The 19,310-nt window shown below is 39.1% G+C and overlaps 1 protein-coding gene across 1 annotated transcript in view; it reads right to left on the reverse strand.

Annotated features, from left to right (window-relative positions):
- COL11A1 (collagen type XI alpha 1 chain) overlaps positions 1 to 19,310 on the reverse strand; it is a 274,848-nt gene that overhangs the window by 138,926 nt on the left and 116,612 nt on the right. Inside the window, exons 15-25 of the mRNA XM_075002237.1 lie at positions 17,792 to 17,845; positions 16,428 to 16,481; positions 16,260 to 16,313; positions 15,352 to 15,405; positions 8,321 to 8,374; positions 8,158 to 8,202; positions 6,877 to 6,930; positions 6,739 to 6,783; positions 6,300 to 6,353; positions 5,778 to 5,822; positions 283 to 336 (exon numbers count right to left, since the gene is read on the reverse strand). Of these exons, the coding sequence (XP_074858338.1) occupies positions 283 to 336; positions 5,778 to 5,822; positions 6,300 to 6,353; positions 6,739 to 6,783; positions 6,877 to 6,930; positions 8,158 to 8,202; positions 8,321 to 8,374; positions 15,352 to 15,405; positions 16,260 to 16,313; positions 16,428 to 16,481; positions 17,792 to 17,845 (567 nt within the window). The remainder of the gene's footprint in view (positions 1 to 282; positions 337 to 5,777; positions 5,823 to 6,299; positions 6,354 to 6,738; positions 6,784 to 6,876; positions 6,931 to 8,157; positions 8,203 to 8,320; positions 8,375 to 15,351; positions 15,406 to 16,259; positions 16,314 to 16,427; positions 16,482 to 17,791; positions 17,846 to 19,310) is intronic.

Here is a 19,310-nt window from a genome sequence, read left to right on the forward strand (position 1 = left end):
AAGCATAACTGATCAAAGTACACATTTATAAAGGTCTCCAGGGCTCCAGTGGCGCAATTGGTTAGTGCACAGTACTTATACAGCAGTACACAGAAAATGGTAGCAGCCCCCTGTCTTTAATAATGACTCAAGTCCAAATAATGCTGAGGTATGCACAGGCCTTACAATTCTGTTACCAGCTAAGGGTGGTGCTCCTTTTCTTCCTGTAATGCAGTACCAGAGCTGCATACTGAGTTTTACCAGGGTTTAGACATTCAAATGACAAAATATTATATTACTTACAGGAGGCCCATCAGAACCAGCAAGTCCAGGAAGGCCAGGCTTGCCCTGTGGTCCCTAAAAACAACAAAAAGGATATGTTTTAGTAATGATATTTAAACAAATAGATTTCTCAAGCTAAAATAAATCACAGCAAACTAATTAATTAAGAACAAAAAGAAATATATTAAGAGCATACAAAGTGATGGAAAATAAAATAAAATAGTATTCCAAAATCTAGGTCCAGAGGCTTGCACTATGACCTTAGTTATACCAGTGTATATCCATATTAATTCCACTGATTTCAAAAAGTTACTCTCAGTGCTCACTAGCACAAATGAGAAAGGAACTGTTATATGGCATCAGAGCCATGGCCTGTCTATTCCAGTATCCTGCCCCTAAGGAAGGAAGGTGCAAGAAATGCTTAGAATCCATAGACACTGGATAATCTATCACTAATAGTTAGCAACTGAAGATGTTAAGAAAACTTTATCTCACTTCCAAAATTTGTGTTAGCAACGATATCACAAAATGTCCTCATTATCTACATTAACAGCCAGTCCTCCCTTCAATCTTCAATGTGCTGAGCTCAGCAGCATACCATGGCAATGAGTTCTGCAAAGTATGCATTGTGTGAAGAAAAAAATTTTTGCTTTTGGATTCTGTTCTGACCTTACATAGTTCGGCTAGCTATAGATGTACCGAGTACCCTTGGTACCTCAGAAATATCCATTTGTTATGTTAAATTAACTTGCCTTTTACCTCAAAAACTGTGAGATTCACATACCCATGTTAATCACAAATCAGTTCTGTCTGAAGTCAGATGCAAGAGCAGTATATGCCTGCTCTATCATGAATGAGAAAAACTACACAAAAGCACAGACACCTGGGGAGGAAATTTAAATAGATATGACAAATGAAGAAGGAATAACATGCTGCTTCCCAGTAAAACAGAGTTGATGAAATGGGAAAAATATCATCAGGAAAATCATGTTCTTTTACATAATCTGATGAAAAACTTCAGCATCAAAGCATATTCAGCATGTTTTCAGATTCACCATAATTTTAACCACCCATTCTGTATGAAAATGTCTCCAAATGCAATGAAATATGCAAATTAAAAGATTAAAATATGTTTATTTGTATTGTGAGAGGGAACATGATTGAACAGAAGAAAGCAGAGGCCATTTATTCACAAACTATCATTGAGCAGGTTAAGAAATTAAAGGCACAAGGAACTAAAACAAAACAAAAGTTAAGTTTAGAAATGGATCACAGCACATAGTATGGAGTGCATATATCTGTTGAATATATTAAGCATCCCTAAAATGTGTACACAAAGATGTGAAAGGAGAAAGTGAGAAATACAATGGAGAAATTTCTATAAAAAGTAATATATAAAGAATGGAAACTGACAAATGGTTAAATCCTGAAATCAATGGCACACTCCACTTAACTTGAAGGGGCCTGGACATCACCCAGAATCAAGAAGATGCTAGGGGTAATAGCTGCAAAGCAAGGACAATGTATCTATATTTGGAAGGGAAGTTGTGTTTATGATAAGACAGAATGTGACTTTCTGGAAATGAAAAGTTTGTGGATGTTCTTCAAAAAGTCATAAGAGATGTGCAAGGTTTTTGATGTTCATCAACCCTAAACTACGTTATGTGACTAGAAATTTTATCAGAAGAAACCTTCCTCCCCTGAGATTAGGTCTTAGTCTCTAACAACCAAGCCTAAGCCTACACCACATAAAGAGCAGCAAAAGAAACTGACAACATTTGTTTTCTAAGGGTCAAGAATATGGTGCCCAAACAAAATGCAATGATACTTTAATCACAAACGCATTAGGAAAACCTATGTGATTCACAGAATCAACCTGTAATGGACATCAACAGACCAAATTAAATTCATAACATCCAATCCATCATCACCCAGGGTAATTGATATTAGCTGGATGACGACAAATGCATCCTCCTTTTCTTGGACAATTTTCCTATTTAGTAAAATCACAGCATTGCAGTATTCATCAGTTGCAACACCTACAAAATCATCAGTGTCCTTCTGGTCTTTGTCCTGTTCCATGCCCAGTTTGTTGGTGTGCCCATGCTCAGTACCTAGGCTTACCAAAGAGGAAGCAAGAGGTCAAACAGACATTCCTGTATTAGTGCCAGGTACTGACCTCAGGTTACTAGGTTTCTAATTAGGTACCTTCGTATCATTTGGTATGCTGGCAGCAACATGATTGCTGCTATTTTTACATCTCTCAAACACTAACACCTCTGAGAAACTTTTCTCACATAAGTAGTCCCATTGATTCCACTTGGACTGCCCATGTGAGTAGTTACTTATGAATTCCTTTTCAGGACTGGGATCTTAAAAATGAGTAATCTTGATAGGCTGGCTGTGCTGACTATATTGCTTCAAATCAATGCAAAAATTATAGTTAAAAATGTCCTGCTAGTAGTGCAAGGCCTGATCCTAAGAGAAAGGGCACCTAAAATTTTGTTATAAAACTTTTGGGAGGAAAACATGTATTAGTTTAGGTGGAAGGTAATATTGGATGTACATGGGTTTGGGCACAGATCTGTAAAGGTGTTAATGGGTTTGGATTGGCAAACTTCTATTAACATTTCAAATGTCATGGCTCAGTCCTCCATCAGAGATGCCAAAGTGTAACATAGTGTATATATTTAAATATTTAGATGCAAGCAGGGGAAATTCTGATGCCAGTATAGTTTAGCAGGGAAAATTTAGATGTCAGTGAGTTTCACGTGGAAAACTTCGGAGGTGATTACAGAAAGGGAAATCATTCTGTTTGGGTGGAAAAGCTTCCTTTTAATATTTTACTTGTCAGTACTTCATCATACAAAATTCACTTTGTGCAAGGCAATTTGCACACAGAAAAGTTTCTAGACAAGTAGACTCCTACAGACACTGCATATAAAACTTAATTTCCTGGGTGGCCAGCAAATTCTTCCTTTTCTGTAAGTGCCACCTCTTGTAGCACAACCAGGTCCAGAGACTGCAACCCTGCTCAGTACGCCCATCTGGGACTATTATTCTGAGATACTCAGGGACAAGTACAGAAGTTACAGATATGGTGTTTCTAAGATGACTCTGAACTCATGATGAATGTATAAGCAGTGTACAGATGGGAGCAATAGAGTGTGGTCTCAGGATACTAGACTTACTTTCACATAGAGATGCCTATGGCACCTCATGAAGTTTATGCAGCACAAGCCTATATGCCTGAAGTCCATCTAGAATAAAATGCCTTAAGCATGTAAATATATAATTTACTGAAATTAGTCTTCCTGTCTAGGCACCCACTAAAGGGCCACCCATACTTGTTATTCTTGTGCTTGGTATCACATCCTCTGTGCTTCCACATGGGTAAAAGAAACCATAAAAGGGAGTGGGAACAGACAGGTGATGGCCCCATTCTTACAACTGCTCAAGAGCGCACTAAATGGGAGCCCCCTCCCCACCCCCCACAATATGCTGCACCTCCTGATGAGGTATAGCAGTGAACAGAGTTATTTTGCATTCTGTGGAGCTCCTATGCACTTTCGGTCCCATTGTAGTTGTCTGATTCTCCCCCTATTCAAAATGTAGATTTATGTCTTTAAAGGTCTGATTTTTAAAAGAAAATTCTTTGACTACAGTTGAAATGTAACATATTCAATATCAACTCCTCTTTATGATGCTGTTGGCAGGAGAGAATGAACTTGTGATCTTAGGGGTTAAAGCCCTGTGTTCTACCACCAGCTAAAAGCCAACTGGCTCTCAGCCAGGGTTGTAGAGCAGAGACTTCACCCTCCCTAGTACGTGGTTGCAGTGCCTCTGTGGTTACACATATGATGCTGGGTGGGTGCAAGATAGTTTCTAACCTCTAGGGATAAACTAGGAGGCATAATGATGGCACTCTAAGGTTAGATTTTTTAATATGAAATGTGGCACCAGTCACTGCTACAGTACATTTATTTAAGAGATTTTATTAACTTTGGAATATCTGCCTTCCCTTTTTCACCCATGAATGAATATAATCTTTCTATCTAGCAGTAAGTTACAATGGACCACAGCTAACAAGCTGGCTTGCCAGATCATTTTAAGAAACAGAAAAGACTGCCAAGCCAAGAAAACTCATTAATAATAATAATAATAATAATAATAATAAATAATAATACTACTACATTTAAGCATACCTATATTTATCAATGCAATCTCTAATATAATGGTTAATGAACCATACCATAAGTGAATCCCTGTTGTGAAAAGCCCATATAAAATATTAAATTGTAGGTGTTACATATTCTAAATACAATTAGTTTATACATCTGAGCTATCTGATAAAGATGTCATGGACAAAGTATGAACAACTGTGGGATAAAAGAATTAAAATCAGTGATTCTGTGCAAGAACAAATGAGCTAGGAAAGCCAGTTCTTGCAATTCTTACTCATGAAAAACTCCCGTCAACTACAGTGAGAGTTTTGACCAAATTTAGACTGTGGGATTGTTTCCACAAGAAATATATAACTCAAGGGAGGGAAAAAAGCTATTTTATTTCACAGAGCTGACCTGTACATGGCACTGCAGACGTAGAAAAGTGGTCAGATTATATGAAAGAAACAAATCAAGATAAAGAGACCAGATCATAGCCTCAGATCTCTGAAAGCTGAAAGGCACGCTATCTGTTCATGATGGATTGTGAAATGAATATCTTGTGGACACAGTCACCTTCTTAGAATAGACATTCTGGGGAAGAAAGGCAAGGAGGAAGTCTGTGTATTGTTTCCTAAAATCCCCCTCAGTCCCTCCCAATAAGATGCTGTGGTACTAGAGTAGTAGGAAGATATTAAACCATGAATGAGAGGGAAACCAGAGTGGAATCAATCAGTGACCTAATGAAGGAAAGGAGAAAATTGCTAGGAGTGTGATTTTTGAAACAGACATAATTAGAACTTGCAGCAGAATGTTACTGCTCCAGGAAACCCAAAGATACACAAATAGGGCCTTATTCTGATCTAAATTATACCGCACTTTCTCCAGTGGAACTTCAGAGTAATGGCAACATACCACTGGTGTAAATGAGAGCAGAATCTAACCCAAAGTTTTAAAAAGAGGTAGATATTTCCAAAGTAGAGAAAATGAAAGAGTTTTATTTTATAAAAAATACGTTTACATTTAAAATGTCTCTTTTCTTCTGTACACCTGCAATCTGACTCTATTTATATTTAATCATGTACAGTATAGTACTGTGGTCCAAATTCAGATCCTAGTAACATCAGTATGAATCAAGAGTAAATTCAGATATTTACATCAGTGAACAAATAGTGCAATTGAAAAGAGGTCCTTTTTGTTCATTTATTCACTTGGTGGTTTTATGGGGCTTTGCTATTATGTTTGACATCGTAGGTATCCAATATCTAAATGTAAAGCAAAGCACTTAACCACTAAACCAGAGGTTGTTACACTGACACACCAATTATAATGCCAGAATCACTTATAACTTACTTTTTCACCAGGAGCGCCAATAGGACCTTGTGGACCAGGAAGTCCCTATTAGAAAGAAGCCAGTGTGTGAAAAATCAGGGAAAACAATATGCATATATTTTCCTTATTAAAGCGCCCACATTAATCTGTTTAAACATAGTGCTAAATATAAGGGTGGTGGTTGTTGTTTTTTTTTTTTAAACCAGTTAGGTAAGGACCTTTGTGTGAGCCTTTTGCACAGGCTACTATTCTGGCATCTAGACTGTAACAGGATCCTATTCAGAACCCTCCTACAGGTGTGGCTGGTCCTGCTCACATTCCAGGAACACTGAATGAGTCATTTTTCTTGTGAATGAAAGAGCCCTCTGCAAGCTTGCTTTAAAATTCTGTTCCCACTGCACCAGGCACATTTTCAGCATTATTTATAAAATCCTTCATGCTTTATCAGTCCTGCCTGTGAAAAGCTAGCCCTATGCTAATCTGTATTCCTTAAACTTATGTTTAAAGGAATGTGGTACAAACTGTGGGTTTTTGAACACTTACTTGTGGACCTGGGATTCCTTGTTGACCAGGAGGCCCTGGTTCTCCTTGAGGACCCTACCATGGAGAAAAATACAGCAACATTAGGTTTGGGATTCTGTGTCACAAGTCTTCATTCTCAGGCCGAATATAAGCACATCTCTGTTTTATTTTTCTGTTTTAAATCTCTCTCTCCAGTCTGATTTTCAAGTTAATTTACATCCCTAACATTGTAGTAATATTGGGCAAATTCCACCCACACACACTCTGAGGGCTGGTGTCTGAGGATTGCAGGAGGTTAAATGAGGCAGAATTTAGGTTTTGAGGGATGGGACACAAGGCTGTGCTCTTCAGTGAAACATCAAGAAGAATCTGAATTTTAGATTAAACAGTGACCAGAGAGGGAAGGGGTAGGATTTTGATAATTCCACACCTCTGTTTGCTTTTACAATTATCTACCTACCAAATTTCCCTTTGGACCTGGGGGGCCATCAACACCTGCAACACCCTGCACAGAAACAAAAATAGAGGCAACACTCTAAGGAATTATTTTTTACAGGAAATTGCACATCTAAAATACCTTACTTTATGTCATACGTACAGGTTGTCCTGGGGCACCAGGTGTGCCCCTTGGGCCTAGCAATCCTCTTGGACCCTGAAAGAAGAAATAATTCATATTAAAAATGTGGGTGTGATTCCTCCATACAAGGTGGTAGGCAGCAGGACTGGGGTGGAGTGAAGCAGTGAAGGATTCATTGCTACATTGGACCTTCCTGACCTCTGTCCTGTATCAGGAATACAATATAGATTGGAGTAGCCTTTTGTCAAGCAGCTGTGCTTCTCATCCAGAGAAAGGTCAGATTTCCCCCTGCCAGTGCTCTGAACATTGGTGCTGCACCTCTCACCATCACTTGGTCTGAGTGTCAACTATTTATATATTCAATATAAACCAAAGTGGTTTTAATTGGTTCTGTTAGGGTCTGTCTTGCTGTGGTAAGTTCTACTTTTCTTGGTAGAAAAAAAATCTGTTAAATTATGAAATATTACTCATTTGTAGTCTTTTTTCTTTATATTAAACAAATGGAAATTCTTCACAGACAGAAGGGGAGGTCTTCTCCCACACATAATCCCACTGAAGTCAATGGTACCATTCTTCTGAGGACGAACGTTGTTTTTGCCTTTCCAAAGTAAAAATTAACTTGTTTTCATTATTTATGGTACCAAACACTGTGGCTGAAGTAGGCAGGCCTCATTTTCCTCTCTGTTTCATGATGTTTAAACAGGATGCAAATTACTAGCTTTCTGACTCAGTAGCATTTTATACCTGCTTTCCATTTTGAAGTAGTATATATCAGATATGTAGGATAAAATCATCCTTTCCGAGCCAGGCCCTGGCTCTCTTGCCTGAACTGCAGATTTTTGTTCTGCAGTGGCAGCAATGGTGGAATTCCCATTGTACTAGTGGGATAAGCAGGACGTGTTGCAATATTTTGCTGTCAAATACTTACAAAAATGCACTGAGTACAGTGAAATATCCCTAGAATGTTCAGTAGGCTGACTGTGCTCATGCTGATGTAAATCAGGGGTAAGTCCATGGAATTCAGGGGAGTTACACCAGAGTAAGTGAGATAAGGATCAAGTCCAGTGATTCTGGACGTTGTGTATGCTGGGCTGAATTCATCCAGGAATAATTTCAGTCATGTTAGAGCAGCTGTATCGCAAAAGAATCAAGCTCTTTGTTTACCCTCCGTACAGAACTGCCATTTTTTTTCCCCCTCTGGGAAAAGCTCAGTAGAAATTAATGAAAATCTTACAGTGATTTTGTTCTGCAAAATCATCATCATTCATAACAGTAATAGAATTGTAAAAAGACTTTGCTTACAGCTTCACCTGGGAGACCTCTGGGTCCAACCTCTCCATCTTCTCCCTGTCATTATTGAAAGGAATAAAAGGTTTAGTTGGAAAAGTATACAAAATATTCCTCTGGTGGGAGGACTTTAGATTTTATTGTATGTATTAGTGAGGTGAAGTTACTAGCAACATACTCTTGTTCCATCTTCACCAGGTGCACCAGGAGGTCCTTGTGGGCCACGATCTCCCTGTAGAACCAAGAAAGCCATATTAAAGTTATGTAACTCTGGCTGGAAACAACAAGAAATGGGAGCGTGAAATACCAGCAAACACCATAGCTGTGTAATGGTATGTCAGACCATCTTCACTGTAACTTCAACCAGGTACCAATCTACCTGTTACTTAGCAGAAGTTTTCATTTAGGGCTGAATCCAAAGTCTTTTATCAGATCATCACAAAGAAGGATTAATAGTTCAGAAATATTCAACACCATATCATTACTATATGTAAAGTTGGTTTCTACCATAAGAACAGATATACTAGGGCTTTTCAGGTGTATGAACACAGACCTTCAACAGATTTTGGACCGATGTAGTTAGGATTTATTTTTTTTCTTTCATTTTTAAAGGAAGCTTGGGTACTGCATAGTTTAAACGCAACAGATCAAGCTCTTTTTGGAGATGGGAATTTTAGTCTGTGATCTCTTATAGGACTGAATAAAAATCAACATTCATGCTTTTACTCCAAGCTTTAGCAGTGTCTCCAAGGTGCTGACCACAACTGTGAATCCCTGAATGGTTATATAGAACTCTTGAGTGGCTCCATTTTTTCATCCTTCAGAGTGTTGCTGGGGAGTTTACGTGATTGCTTATTTACCCCAAAGTCTGTCATGTAAGTGGGAGGTGGGTAGGTCATAGGTGTTTATTCCATTTGCTGGTACAGAAAGAATGAAATTTCCTTACATGTTAAACAACACTTCTTGAAGGCAGCACATGACACTTATAACCTATCACCTGGCTTCAAATTGCTTTCTGGGTGCAATTTAACATACAGGTTTAAATCTATATATATCTTTCAACTGCTTGGCTGTTAGTTTACCTCAGAAGCTACCTCTCTCTTTTTGTAATAGTGTGGTGGTTAAGATAATCTTAAAAGCTTGGGTTAATAATGTCCTGGTTTAATCATGAAGGGTCCTGAGGCAACTTACAATTAGTAAGATGTTCTCAGCCTTAAAGTTATTTTGTTCCACTGGCCTGCTAACCTGAATGCATTGACTTTTTCTCCTAGTTCCTCCCCCACTCCTCTCCCTGCCTAGAAGGAATGAGGCCTGACTGGATAGGAGGGACATGATGAAAGTCTTTAATTTGGAGGATCTCTAAAGTAGTTTTAGATCTGGACTGTTTATTATTCTGTCACTTTTATATACATTTATGGTACATGTTTGCATGGATACATTCTTATTACATCTAAATATTATATTGCATACAAATTCATAGATTCATAGAGTTAATAGAGTTATATAAGATCAGACTTCATCATCTTCTTGCATTAACTCTATGAATCTATGAATATATATGTATGTATGTAGGTGTGTATGTATCACAGGCCATAGAATTCCATCCAGTTACTGCTCTGCTGAGCTCAATAGTTTGTGGTTGCCTAAAGCATATGTCTTTCAAGCTGCGTCTACACGTGCACGCTACTTCGAAGTAGCGGCACCAACTTCGATGTTAGGCGGCGAGACGTCGAAGTCGCTAACCTCATGAGGAGATAGGAATAGCACCCTACTTCGACGTTGAATGTCGAAGTAGGGACCGTGTAGACGATCCGCGTCCCGCAACGTCGAAATTGCTGGGTCCTCCATGGCGGCCATCAGCTGGGGGATTGAGAGATGCTCTCTCTCCAGCCCCTGTGGGGCTCTATGGTCACCGTGGGCAGCAGCCCTTAGCCCAGGGCTTCTGGCTGCTTCTGCGGCAGCTGGGGATCTATGCTGCAGGCACAGGGTCTGCAACCAGTTGTCAGCTCTGTGTATCTTGTGTTGTTTAGTGCAACTGTGTCTGGGAGGGGCCCTTTAAGGGAGCGGCTGGCTGTTGAGTCCGCCCTGTGACCCTGTCTGCAGCTGTGCCTGGCATCCCTATTTCGATGTGTGCTACTTTGACGTGTAGACGTTCCCTCGCTGCGCCTATTTCGATGTTGGGCTGAGCAACGTCGAAGTTGAACATCGACGTTGCCAGCCCTGGAGGACGTGTAGACGTTATTCATCGAAATAGACTATTTCGATGTCGCAACATCGAAATAAGCTATTTTGATGTTGGCTGCACGTGTAGACGTAGCCTCAGAGAGACATCCGGTCCGGAAATTATAGTATGTGTCCCTAGTTCAAACATGACTAGACATGAAAAGATTCCTAAAAAGAATATGGTAGAGTTCGCTGGGGTGGTTTTAAACAAAATCAGTACTGTTGCCGATAAAATATAAGCACATGAGAAAAGGATTTATTTCTTTTTTTCCTCTCTATGCTTTTTCACCATAGGGAATACAGAGATGAATGTTTATGCAAACAGCTCTGTGTGTTATGTCCTTTCACTGCTCATGAATCTGAAGTGCTGCAGCTAGCTGCTTGGATTTGAGCGGAGCAGCTTTCATGCTGTCATACTTTCTAAGTTTTTAGAAGACTCCCATTTTAATGTAAATATATAGTGATTCCCAAGAAACGGGAGGGAGGCTTGAAATATCTTTTTTTTATTTCCTGTAATTAGTATCTGCAGATTTTTGTAATTTGTTTAAAAAATATGAAGTCAATATTCATATTACTTTTCACTGTATAATTCAGGGATATAAAGTTTGCAAATCTGCTCTGCCAGATTAGGAAGCAGACATAGATCTCTTTGGCCAAAGTGAACTTTGGAAGGGCTGCTCAGTCTTCAGAGAACATACAAAATATGCACAGTGACTAGATTGCTGATGTTCAATTGCAGGCCCTGGGACAATGTGGCCCACCAGCTCATCTTAAAAATATTTATAATTGAATTCACAGAGAGTGATGAACAACCCTTATCACCTGCCTGTGACTTCCTGAGTAGTTAACTTACTGGCAGTGCTTAATTTGTAATAAAAAATTGCTGGGGCTCAGTCCTGGCACAAATTTAGAATTGGCGGGGCTGACTGACGAGTGGCAGCTGCTGGCTGGGCACCCAGCTCTGAAGGCAATAACACTGCCATCAGCAGTGCAGAAGTAAGGGTAGAAATACAACATACCATGCTACCCCTCACTGGAGCTGACAGCCTCTGTAGGTCACTGGGCAATGTGAAGTGGGCCCCCAGCTCTGCACTCCCAGAAGAGACATGGCTGAGGGCAGAAGCAGCAGGACCGCGGGGAGATAGCCTTCAGTGCTGCCCGGATCAGGATGTGTCATCCCCCAGCCCTTAGTGCTGCTCAGAGTGTGTGGTATGGTGCTCCAGCACACCACTTCAGCAGCAGTTTAAAGGGCCCAGGGCTCTAGCTGCTTCCACTGCTACTGTGGCAGTGGCAGTGGCTGAAGGCCCAGACACCTTTGAAATGCTAGGCCCCAGGACAATTGCTCTCTTTGCCCTCCCTCTGCCCCCTATGGGCAGTCCTGCCATTGTTACTTCTACCTTGCTACCGGCAGCAGAGCAGCCTTCAGAGTTGGGCATCTGGAGAGTGGCTGGTGCTTCCCAGGAATCCAGAGGTGCCCGAGCTATGAACTGCCAAGCCTAAAGGTGCCAGAGCGCAGCCCCAGCAAGCTCTGGCGCAAATTAACCAATGCTTACCGGCCCGTAAGTTCTCATGATACCATTGGCTAAGACACTGCCCATTTTTTTAAGATTAGTGAAGGCAAGAGACTCATTAGTGAGTACAAGTGGGAATATATGTTGCAAAGGTGACTGTGAAAACTGATCATTTAATCCAAACCTGACAGCAGGTTTTCTATTAATTAGGCCACCTCATTTAAATACAAAATCTTTGTGTTTAAAATTCCAAACCGTTGCCTCTATTTGTGAGCTCATTAGCATGAGAAATCACTATGAATCAAAGCAAAGTTACTCTAGCACAGCCTATCCTCCTGCCAGTGTTGTAAGACATGAGAAAACTGAAAATTTGGGGTTTTTGTATCACATTCAAATGTCTTTATCACAACCTCAGCAACTGTACCAGAAAAAGCCACAGCTACTTCTGTTGTAATAATGTTACTACTAGCTAAAAAAGTAAAAGCCTTTCCTGAATTCCAGACTTATGAATGAATACATACTGGAAATGCTAGAGGAGCTTTTGACCACAGAAAAAAACAAAGATGATATTGTGAACTGTGTGATTTCACAACCGTGAAAAGACAGTCTGGAAATTACAAGGATTTTTTGTCAGCACTTCTTTCTGATTTAAAAAGTGCCAACGTGTCTCTTGCAGTGGACGAATCAAGCAAATTAAGTGGTAGGGCCTGTTTAGATTTTATCACTGTTAGGTTTGGTTATGGTGAAATTTTGTGCTTATTACCATTGGAAACCTAAGCCACAGAGGGGGCCATTTTTGATAAATTAAATGGCATTTTTAGAAAAAAAATGTTTAGAACTGTAGAAAGTAAACTTGCGTGTTACAGACAGGTCCCTATATGACAGGCAAAGAGAATGGTTTCCCTTCACATTAGGCAGCGATAAACTCTTCATTAAGTATATGTCATTGTATTGTTCACCAGAATATCTTATGTGGTACGTTTGTCTGGTGACTTGAGGTAAAAGGATATTGTTATGAGATTGGTGTACATATAATAATATAAGAAGGGCCGTACTGAGTCAGAATAGGGGCCATCTAGTCTAGTATCCTGTCTTCTGACAGTGGCGAGTGTCTGATGTTCCAGAAAGAAATAAACAAAACAGCTAATCATCAAGCGATGCATTCCTTGGTCTTTCATTTCCAATTTCTGACCAACAGAGGCTTGGAACACCATCCTGCCCCATCCTATGTAACAGCCACCGATGGACCTATCCTCCATGAATTTATCTAGATCCTTTCTGAATCCTGTTATAGTCTTGGTGCTCACAATGTCCTCTGGCAAAGATTTCTATGGGTGAAATATGCCTTATGTGAAGAAATACTGCCTTTATTTTGTTTTAAGCCTCCTGCCTATTAATTTCATCTGATGAGCCCTTCTTCTTATGCTATGAGAAAAAGTAAATAGCACTCCCTTATCTAATTTCTCTATACTAGTCATGATTTTATAGACCTCCCTCATCATCTCTTTTCCAAGCTGAAAAGTCCCAGTTTTATTCATATCTCCTTATATGGAAGTCATTCCCATACCTAATCATTTTGTTGCCGTTTTCTGAACTTTCCAATTCCATGATATATTTTTGGAGATGGTGTGATATGAGATAAAAAAAGATACATTCATCTCCTGCCTTGCAACTTAGTCTTTTTAAAGCTCTTTCACAAAGACATGTCAGCCAGATACAGAGACTTGTTGCAGCACAATGGCATTCCCTGGTTAAGTAGGTGGCATGTGTGTTATAGATGTTTCATTAGCTCAAAAAATTACAATTTTCTTTAAACCACATGAAAATGATGCAAGAATTCCTAAACAATCTCATTGAAAAATTTAAAATGTGATTTGAAAAATTTAAAATTTCAAAGTATTTTGGGTTTTCATTTTCCATTTGCCATCCTGTCTGATGAACACTACCTTTCTGGAGCAAAGAACATTCTTGATTCACTTGATGAAAGTGCTTCTCAATTACAAAGTATAAGGCTCCAGAGCTCGGATATCTTGAAGACAAAATTCAGAGAAGTGGAACTTTGGGATTTCTGGACTCAAAATAATGACACTTTCAGAATAGCTAGAATCTAGCCATCTTTTTTTGTTTTTTTTTCCAATGTTCAGATCTGCCAATATGGGTTTTCTACCAGGAACTTTATAAAAAAAAACAACCCACCACCACAGAGGAACATCTTCACAGGGGCATTTGTCTTGCCTGGACCCCCTACAAAATCAGCCTTCACAAAGCTTGGGAGAGATGGGTAATGTCATCTCTCGCATTAGAGACGGCCACAAACACAGGTGATAACATTGATTTATGAGCTGTGGTAATAGATAAAAATACTAATACTATTGCAATCAAAGTATTTATTTTGGGCAGCAGAAAGTATTTTTTAATAATATTATGTCAGCCTTCTATGAGACTATCCTACCTCTTGCCATAAAACTGTCAAAGAAGCCTATGGGTAGATTTAATTGGATCAGATCTTAATGTCTGGCACCCTCTACTGGCCATCTACAGGTCAACCAAGGTTTGGAAACAACTACTTGTTTTATTCTCTATGAATAAAGGGATTGATGAAGAATGTTTATGAGAATTGTGACAAGTACTAACAGTAAGCGTTCTCTCCACAACATGTACAAACAGAACCGAGGAGATATTACTACAGTGCACCATACTATAGAAATATGGGGAGTATTCAATGCCTCCCCAAGTTCCTGGGAAGTGTAGCTACTGCACAAGGCCATTGAAGACAGCAGCATACATTTCCTTCTGTATTTTGCTATCTTCACTCCTGAGGAGGGCAAAAACCTTTTTCCTGCCTTCTTTCTGTTCCTTTTGTGGTAGCCAAACCTTACGTGACAACTAGCAGAACTGTGTGCACAGGAAGACGTAATTGTGACTCAGGTATGCATTAGCGATTCATCCCCAGAGGGCCAGACGCAACCAAAATTACCTCTTGGATCTTGTCTTAGTTGATACTTGGACTGTTTGAATCAGTTCCTGTCACTAAGCAATGAGGCTTATCATTGTATGTATCCTATGGTTGATACTTGTTTTGAGCAAACTTACTAATGGTGGTAAAAAAAAAAATAAGACAAGGATGTTGTTTTCCTTGAACATGAACAAACCATTGAAAAGCCTTCTGCACCATGCTGGGTTCAGAGCCATTCAGTTCTGTGTACCCTCAGAGTCAGGAGGAAAGAATGGCCTGTTGTTGGGGCACTGACCTGGCTTCCATTCACTGCTGGGCCACAGATTTTCTTTGTGACCTCAGCTCCCCATCTGCAAGTGGGGGTTGGATACAGGCACCCCAGCATAAAACATGTCTATTGAACTGTCTTGGTAATGAGCCCCTGTGACTACACTGGTAGAACTTGTACACTAGTACACTGCAATTTTAAAATGAGGAGGTGTTACTACTACCACATTTTTAAAAACATGTTTCTCTTACCCTGTGGCCTTTTTCACCAGGTAGACCAGGAAGACCATCAAATCCTCTATCACCCTAGGAAAGAAGAAATTAAAGCCTTAGAAATGACTATTACACTTTGGTTGTGTCTACACTACAAAAATAACTTCAAAGTTGATTACTTCAAAGTAAGCAACTTTGAAGTAGAGCGTCTACACACACCCTACTTCAAAGTTAAACTTAGAAGGAGGGCACTACTCTGTTCCCGGAAATGGAGTAAGGACTTCAAAGTCGGGCTCCCTACTTCGAAGTGAACTTTGCAGTAAGGGAAAATGTGTGTAGACTCTCTGTTGGCTACTTCAATGCAGTGTCTATCTTCAAAGTTAACTTTGAAGTTAGTTCCTCGTGTAGACGCGCCCTTTGTAATATTCTTAGTAAATTGTTAGAGCTCACTGTGAACTCAATTCTGCTGATGGATACATGAATGCATCTCAGCAAGTCATTCAGAGTTAAGCACATGCATTTGAAAATCTGAATTTGATCTTGTGTGCATTAAAGCAGAGGAAGCTGCCATGTACCAGAAATTACAGACTGTTATAATTATGCCATTATAAATGTAACAAGACAAATGGCTCGATTCTTGTCACACATTACACTACAAAAGAAGCTACAAAGTAGAATATACAGCTATACCCATGTAAGTCATAGCAGAATCAAGTCCAAAGATTTAAATTACTTAAATGTTACACTTTTGTCCATTACCATGAATTACCCTATTCTTAAATGGACAATTAGTTCTCAACTTATGCCTCTTATCTGGTTGTTTGAAGTATTGATATTTCACTGCAGAATGGATTTATACATAGTTTTTAACTTTGGAGTTCATTGGAGGGTAGTTTAAAATGTGCCTCATTCACACCATGACTGAAATATGTCCTCAGATCTCATACCTTGGAACCAGGTTCTCCTGGCATTCCTCTAGCACCATCAGCTCCTGGGCGACCCTGAAAAAAATACAAACATTTAAAGATGTCAACAAATGCCACAGAGAGTAATAAGAAAGAGCTAATTTATTTTAATCTCAACTTAATTATTTTTATCAGGTATGTGTTACTCACTCTTTTGCCAGGTTTCCCAGTTGGACCAATGGGCCCTTGAATACCTCGAGGACCCTGAATTTAAAAAAAAAAACAACAGGCTTTAAAATTGTAGTATATGTGGTAGCAAAAAGCTAGAACAGCTAGTTAAACAAAACTGCCAAACATTGCACCTAAATAACAATTTAGGAACGTGGTGTTCAAAAACAAGACTGCAACTTTTCAAAAGCATGTAGGGGACTGTCCAATCCTTTTAATTTGGTATGAAAATTGGTCATTCAAGTCCCTTGAATGTCTGAAAATCTCAGTCCACTAGTTTACATATCTTGTTTTAGGCATGTTAAAATTAAATTCACGTATATTTAATGAAATCTGAAGGGGTTTTTCTTCACATTCTAAACTCATTTACTGCTGGGATTTTCATACTTAATGGGCTTAAAATTGTTATCTATTCATACAGCATATTTTATCCAGAGGGAATCCAAAGTATTTTCACAGACTGTAGACTCATTCTGCTTTCACAAGTGCATGTGGTTGTCAGTGGAGGCAGTTCTAGGTGTTTCTAAGTGAACACTCTTGTCCAAGACCAAAATGCTAATTGGGTGGAAATATGCAGCACAGCACTTCATTAGTAAACTCCCAACACCCTAATTGCCATATTTCCTTTGAAGGAGGGTGGTAGTGTAGACAAGCCCTTGTACTAGTGCTCAAGAGTAATTTAGGATAGTCACTTAATACATTACTAAATATGTGTGCCCATGTTGGAATTTAGCCAGCCATTAGCATTCCAGACTCTTAAAAATGTCATTTTCAATAGTCACAAGTGCTTATGACCTTAGTTTTGTGTCTAACATTAAAGATTCTAATTGGTGAGTGCCCTCTAACATCAAGTTGAGAGACTGACAAAGCAATTTCTAAGAAGGAAAAGTAGCCAACACCACCTTTTCCAATATCCCAGTTTTACTTGAAATTTTCCTTTTTAATTACTAGCGAAGTTAAACCCTGCTCTGTCTATGAGATCTGATAGGATCACAGTCCAAGGTCAGATGACTGCAGACATTGATGCTAATGGTACTTAAACACTTGAATACTGAGCATAGAAAAGAGCCTACACTACCAATTTTAAAACTGTTTTTCAAGAGATGACACTGTACATGAGAGAACTGGCACTTGCTATGGAAAGGCAGCTAGTTACTTTCACATTAAAATGAACAATTTAGTTATTTGATATGCTACAACATTATACATACAAAGCTGTTCCTCTTCTGCTACACACAAAAAGTGTACCACTGATTGCAGCACATGAAAATGCATTCCCATAGTCTATGGGAGAACAAAGCATGAAAAGGTAATACACTGAAAAATGAAGGGATGCCATACTGTACCTGGGGACCAGGGTCACCACTTTCTCCCTTAACACCTGGTGAACCAGGCCCACCCTATGTAACAAATGCAAAATGAAGTGAGTTTAATTATCCAGCTGAACTTTAACTGGATAAACTGTTATATTTTTCTAGAAATTAATTACAGAAAAGAAAAGCTGTTTTGCTTTTTTTCCATTAGTTCTTCTGAAAACATGCTACATTACCTGAATGATAATTTTGAAAAGTTTTGGCAAACTTGGAGCCAAATCCTGATCTCAAGAAAGTAAATGTTAAAACTCCATCGACTTGAATAGGACTGGGCATTGACCATTGTCTCCTGCATTAATGTTTGCCAGGCAAATACCAGCTGAGTAAAAACATGAATCATTAAAACATGTTTCTGCTTCCTGCATCAAGGAGGAGGCAGCAAGACAAGAAGGTAGATCTTCAGCACCCTTGTACAACAGTAGAAATAAAGCAAAATCCAACAGCCTGGTTCAAACCTGATTAAAGCCAATGAGTGTCTTTCCATTGATTACAATGGCCTTTCTATCAGGCCCTTAAATGTGTGACAAATCTGTATGACTATATTTCTATGCTGCTACCACAGCACACAGATAGAGACACACAATTACAGAGTAAATAATAAGCCAGGAGGGTATTTTATCTCACAGTATTCCGAGGCTTAAAAACAACAGTAGGCCAGAGTAGCTACGATCTGGCCCAATATTTTTCACAACCTTTTCCATTAACATCAGTTTCGCGGAAAAACATACCAACATAATTTAAAAAGAGTAACTGAGTGCCCAGATAGAATGCAGCCAATTAAGAAGTGCAAAGAGATTGCTGCATTTATGACCTGTATGATTAATACCAAATATTGTGTCCTTAATATTAAACAAATTTTGTTGGGACTGGGGACCTGATTCTCCTACTGATATGAAGAAAAATTATTCTGAAGTCCTGATCTAGTGCCGGCTGACATCAGTGGATTAAGCCCTAAGTGAAGCAAGACCCAGACCTGGACCTGTTGCTTCCTTTTAGGATGGGGGACCACAGTTAGCAGGTGACTGTCAGCACAAGCGTCTATGTATCAACCTAGATTTTAAATATTATAAATTTGCATAATCAGTAAAAGACTTTAGAAAATTGAGTAATTTAACTAAAATTCTGCATGCTAATACTTAACTATAACTCTGCAAGTGTTGTTTTTTATAATATATGATTCTTAATGTATTTAATTGGTATTCTTGTAATTAAATGAGTAAAATGCATAACCGATTAAGACCAAGACTTGCAGAAGTCACTAGTGATTTTTGGAGCCTTGGGTTTGTTTTTGTGTTTGTTTTGATTGCTCAATTTGAGACTTTTTCAAAGGAGCCGGATCTTTCAGAGGACAAGAAATGATTGAAAATTAGACCGGTTTTCAAGATGAGATGTCTAAAATCTGAAGCACCCAAAATTACTTATCACTTCCGGGAATCTTGGCCTAACATTGAGCCAACTTGGAAGAGCTAAATTTCTAGAGCCTCCTGGTGGC

Source organism: Carettochelys insculpta, chromosome 9 (genome assembly GCF_033958435.1).
Source record: "Carettochelys insculpta isolate YL-2023 chromosome 9, ASM3395843v1, whole genome shotgun sequence".
NCBI classification, from domain to species: Eukaryota; Metazoa; Chordata; order Testudines; family Carettochelyidae; genus Carettochelys; species Carettochelys insculpta.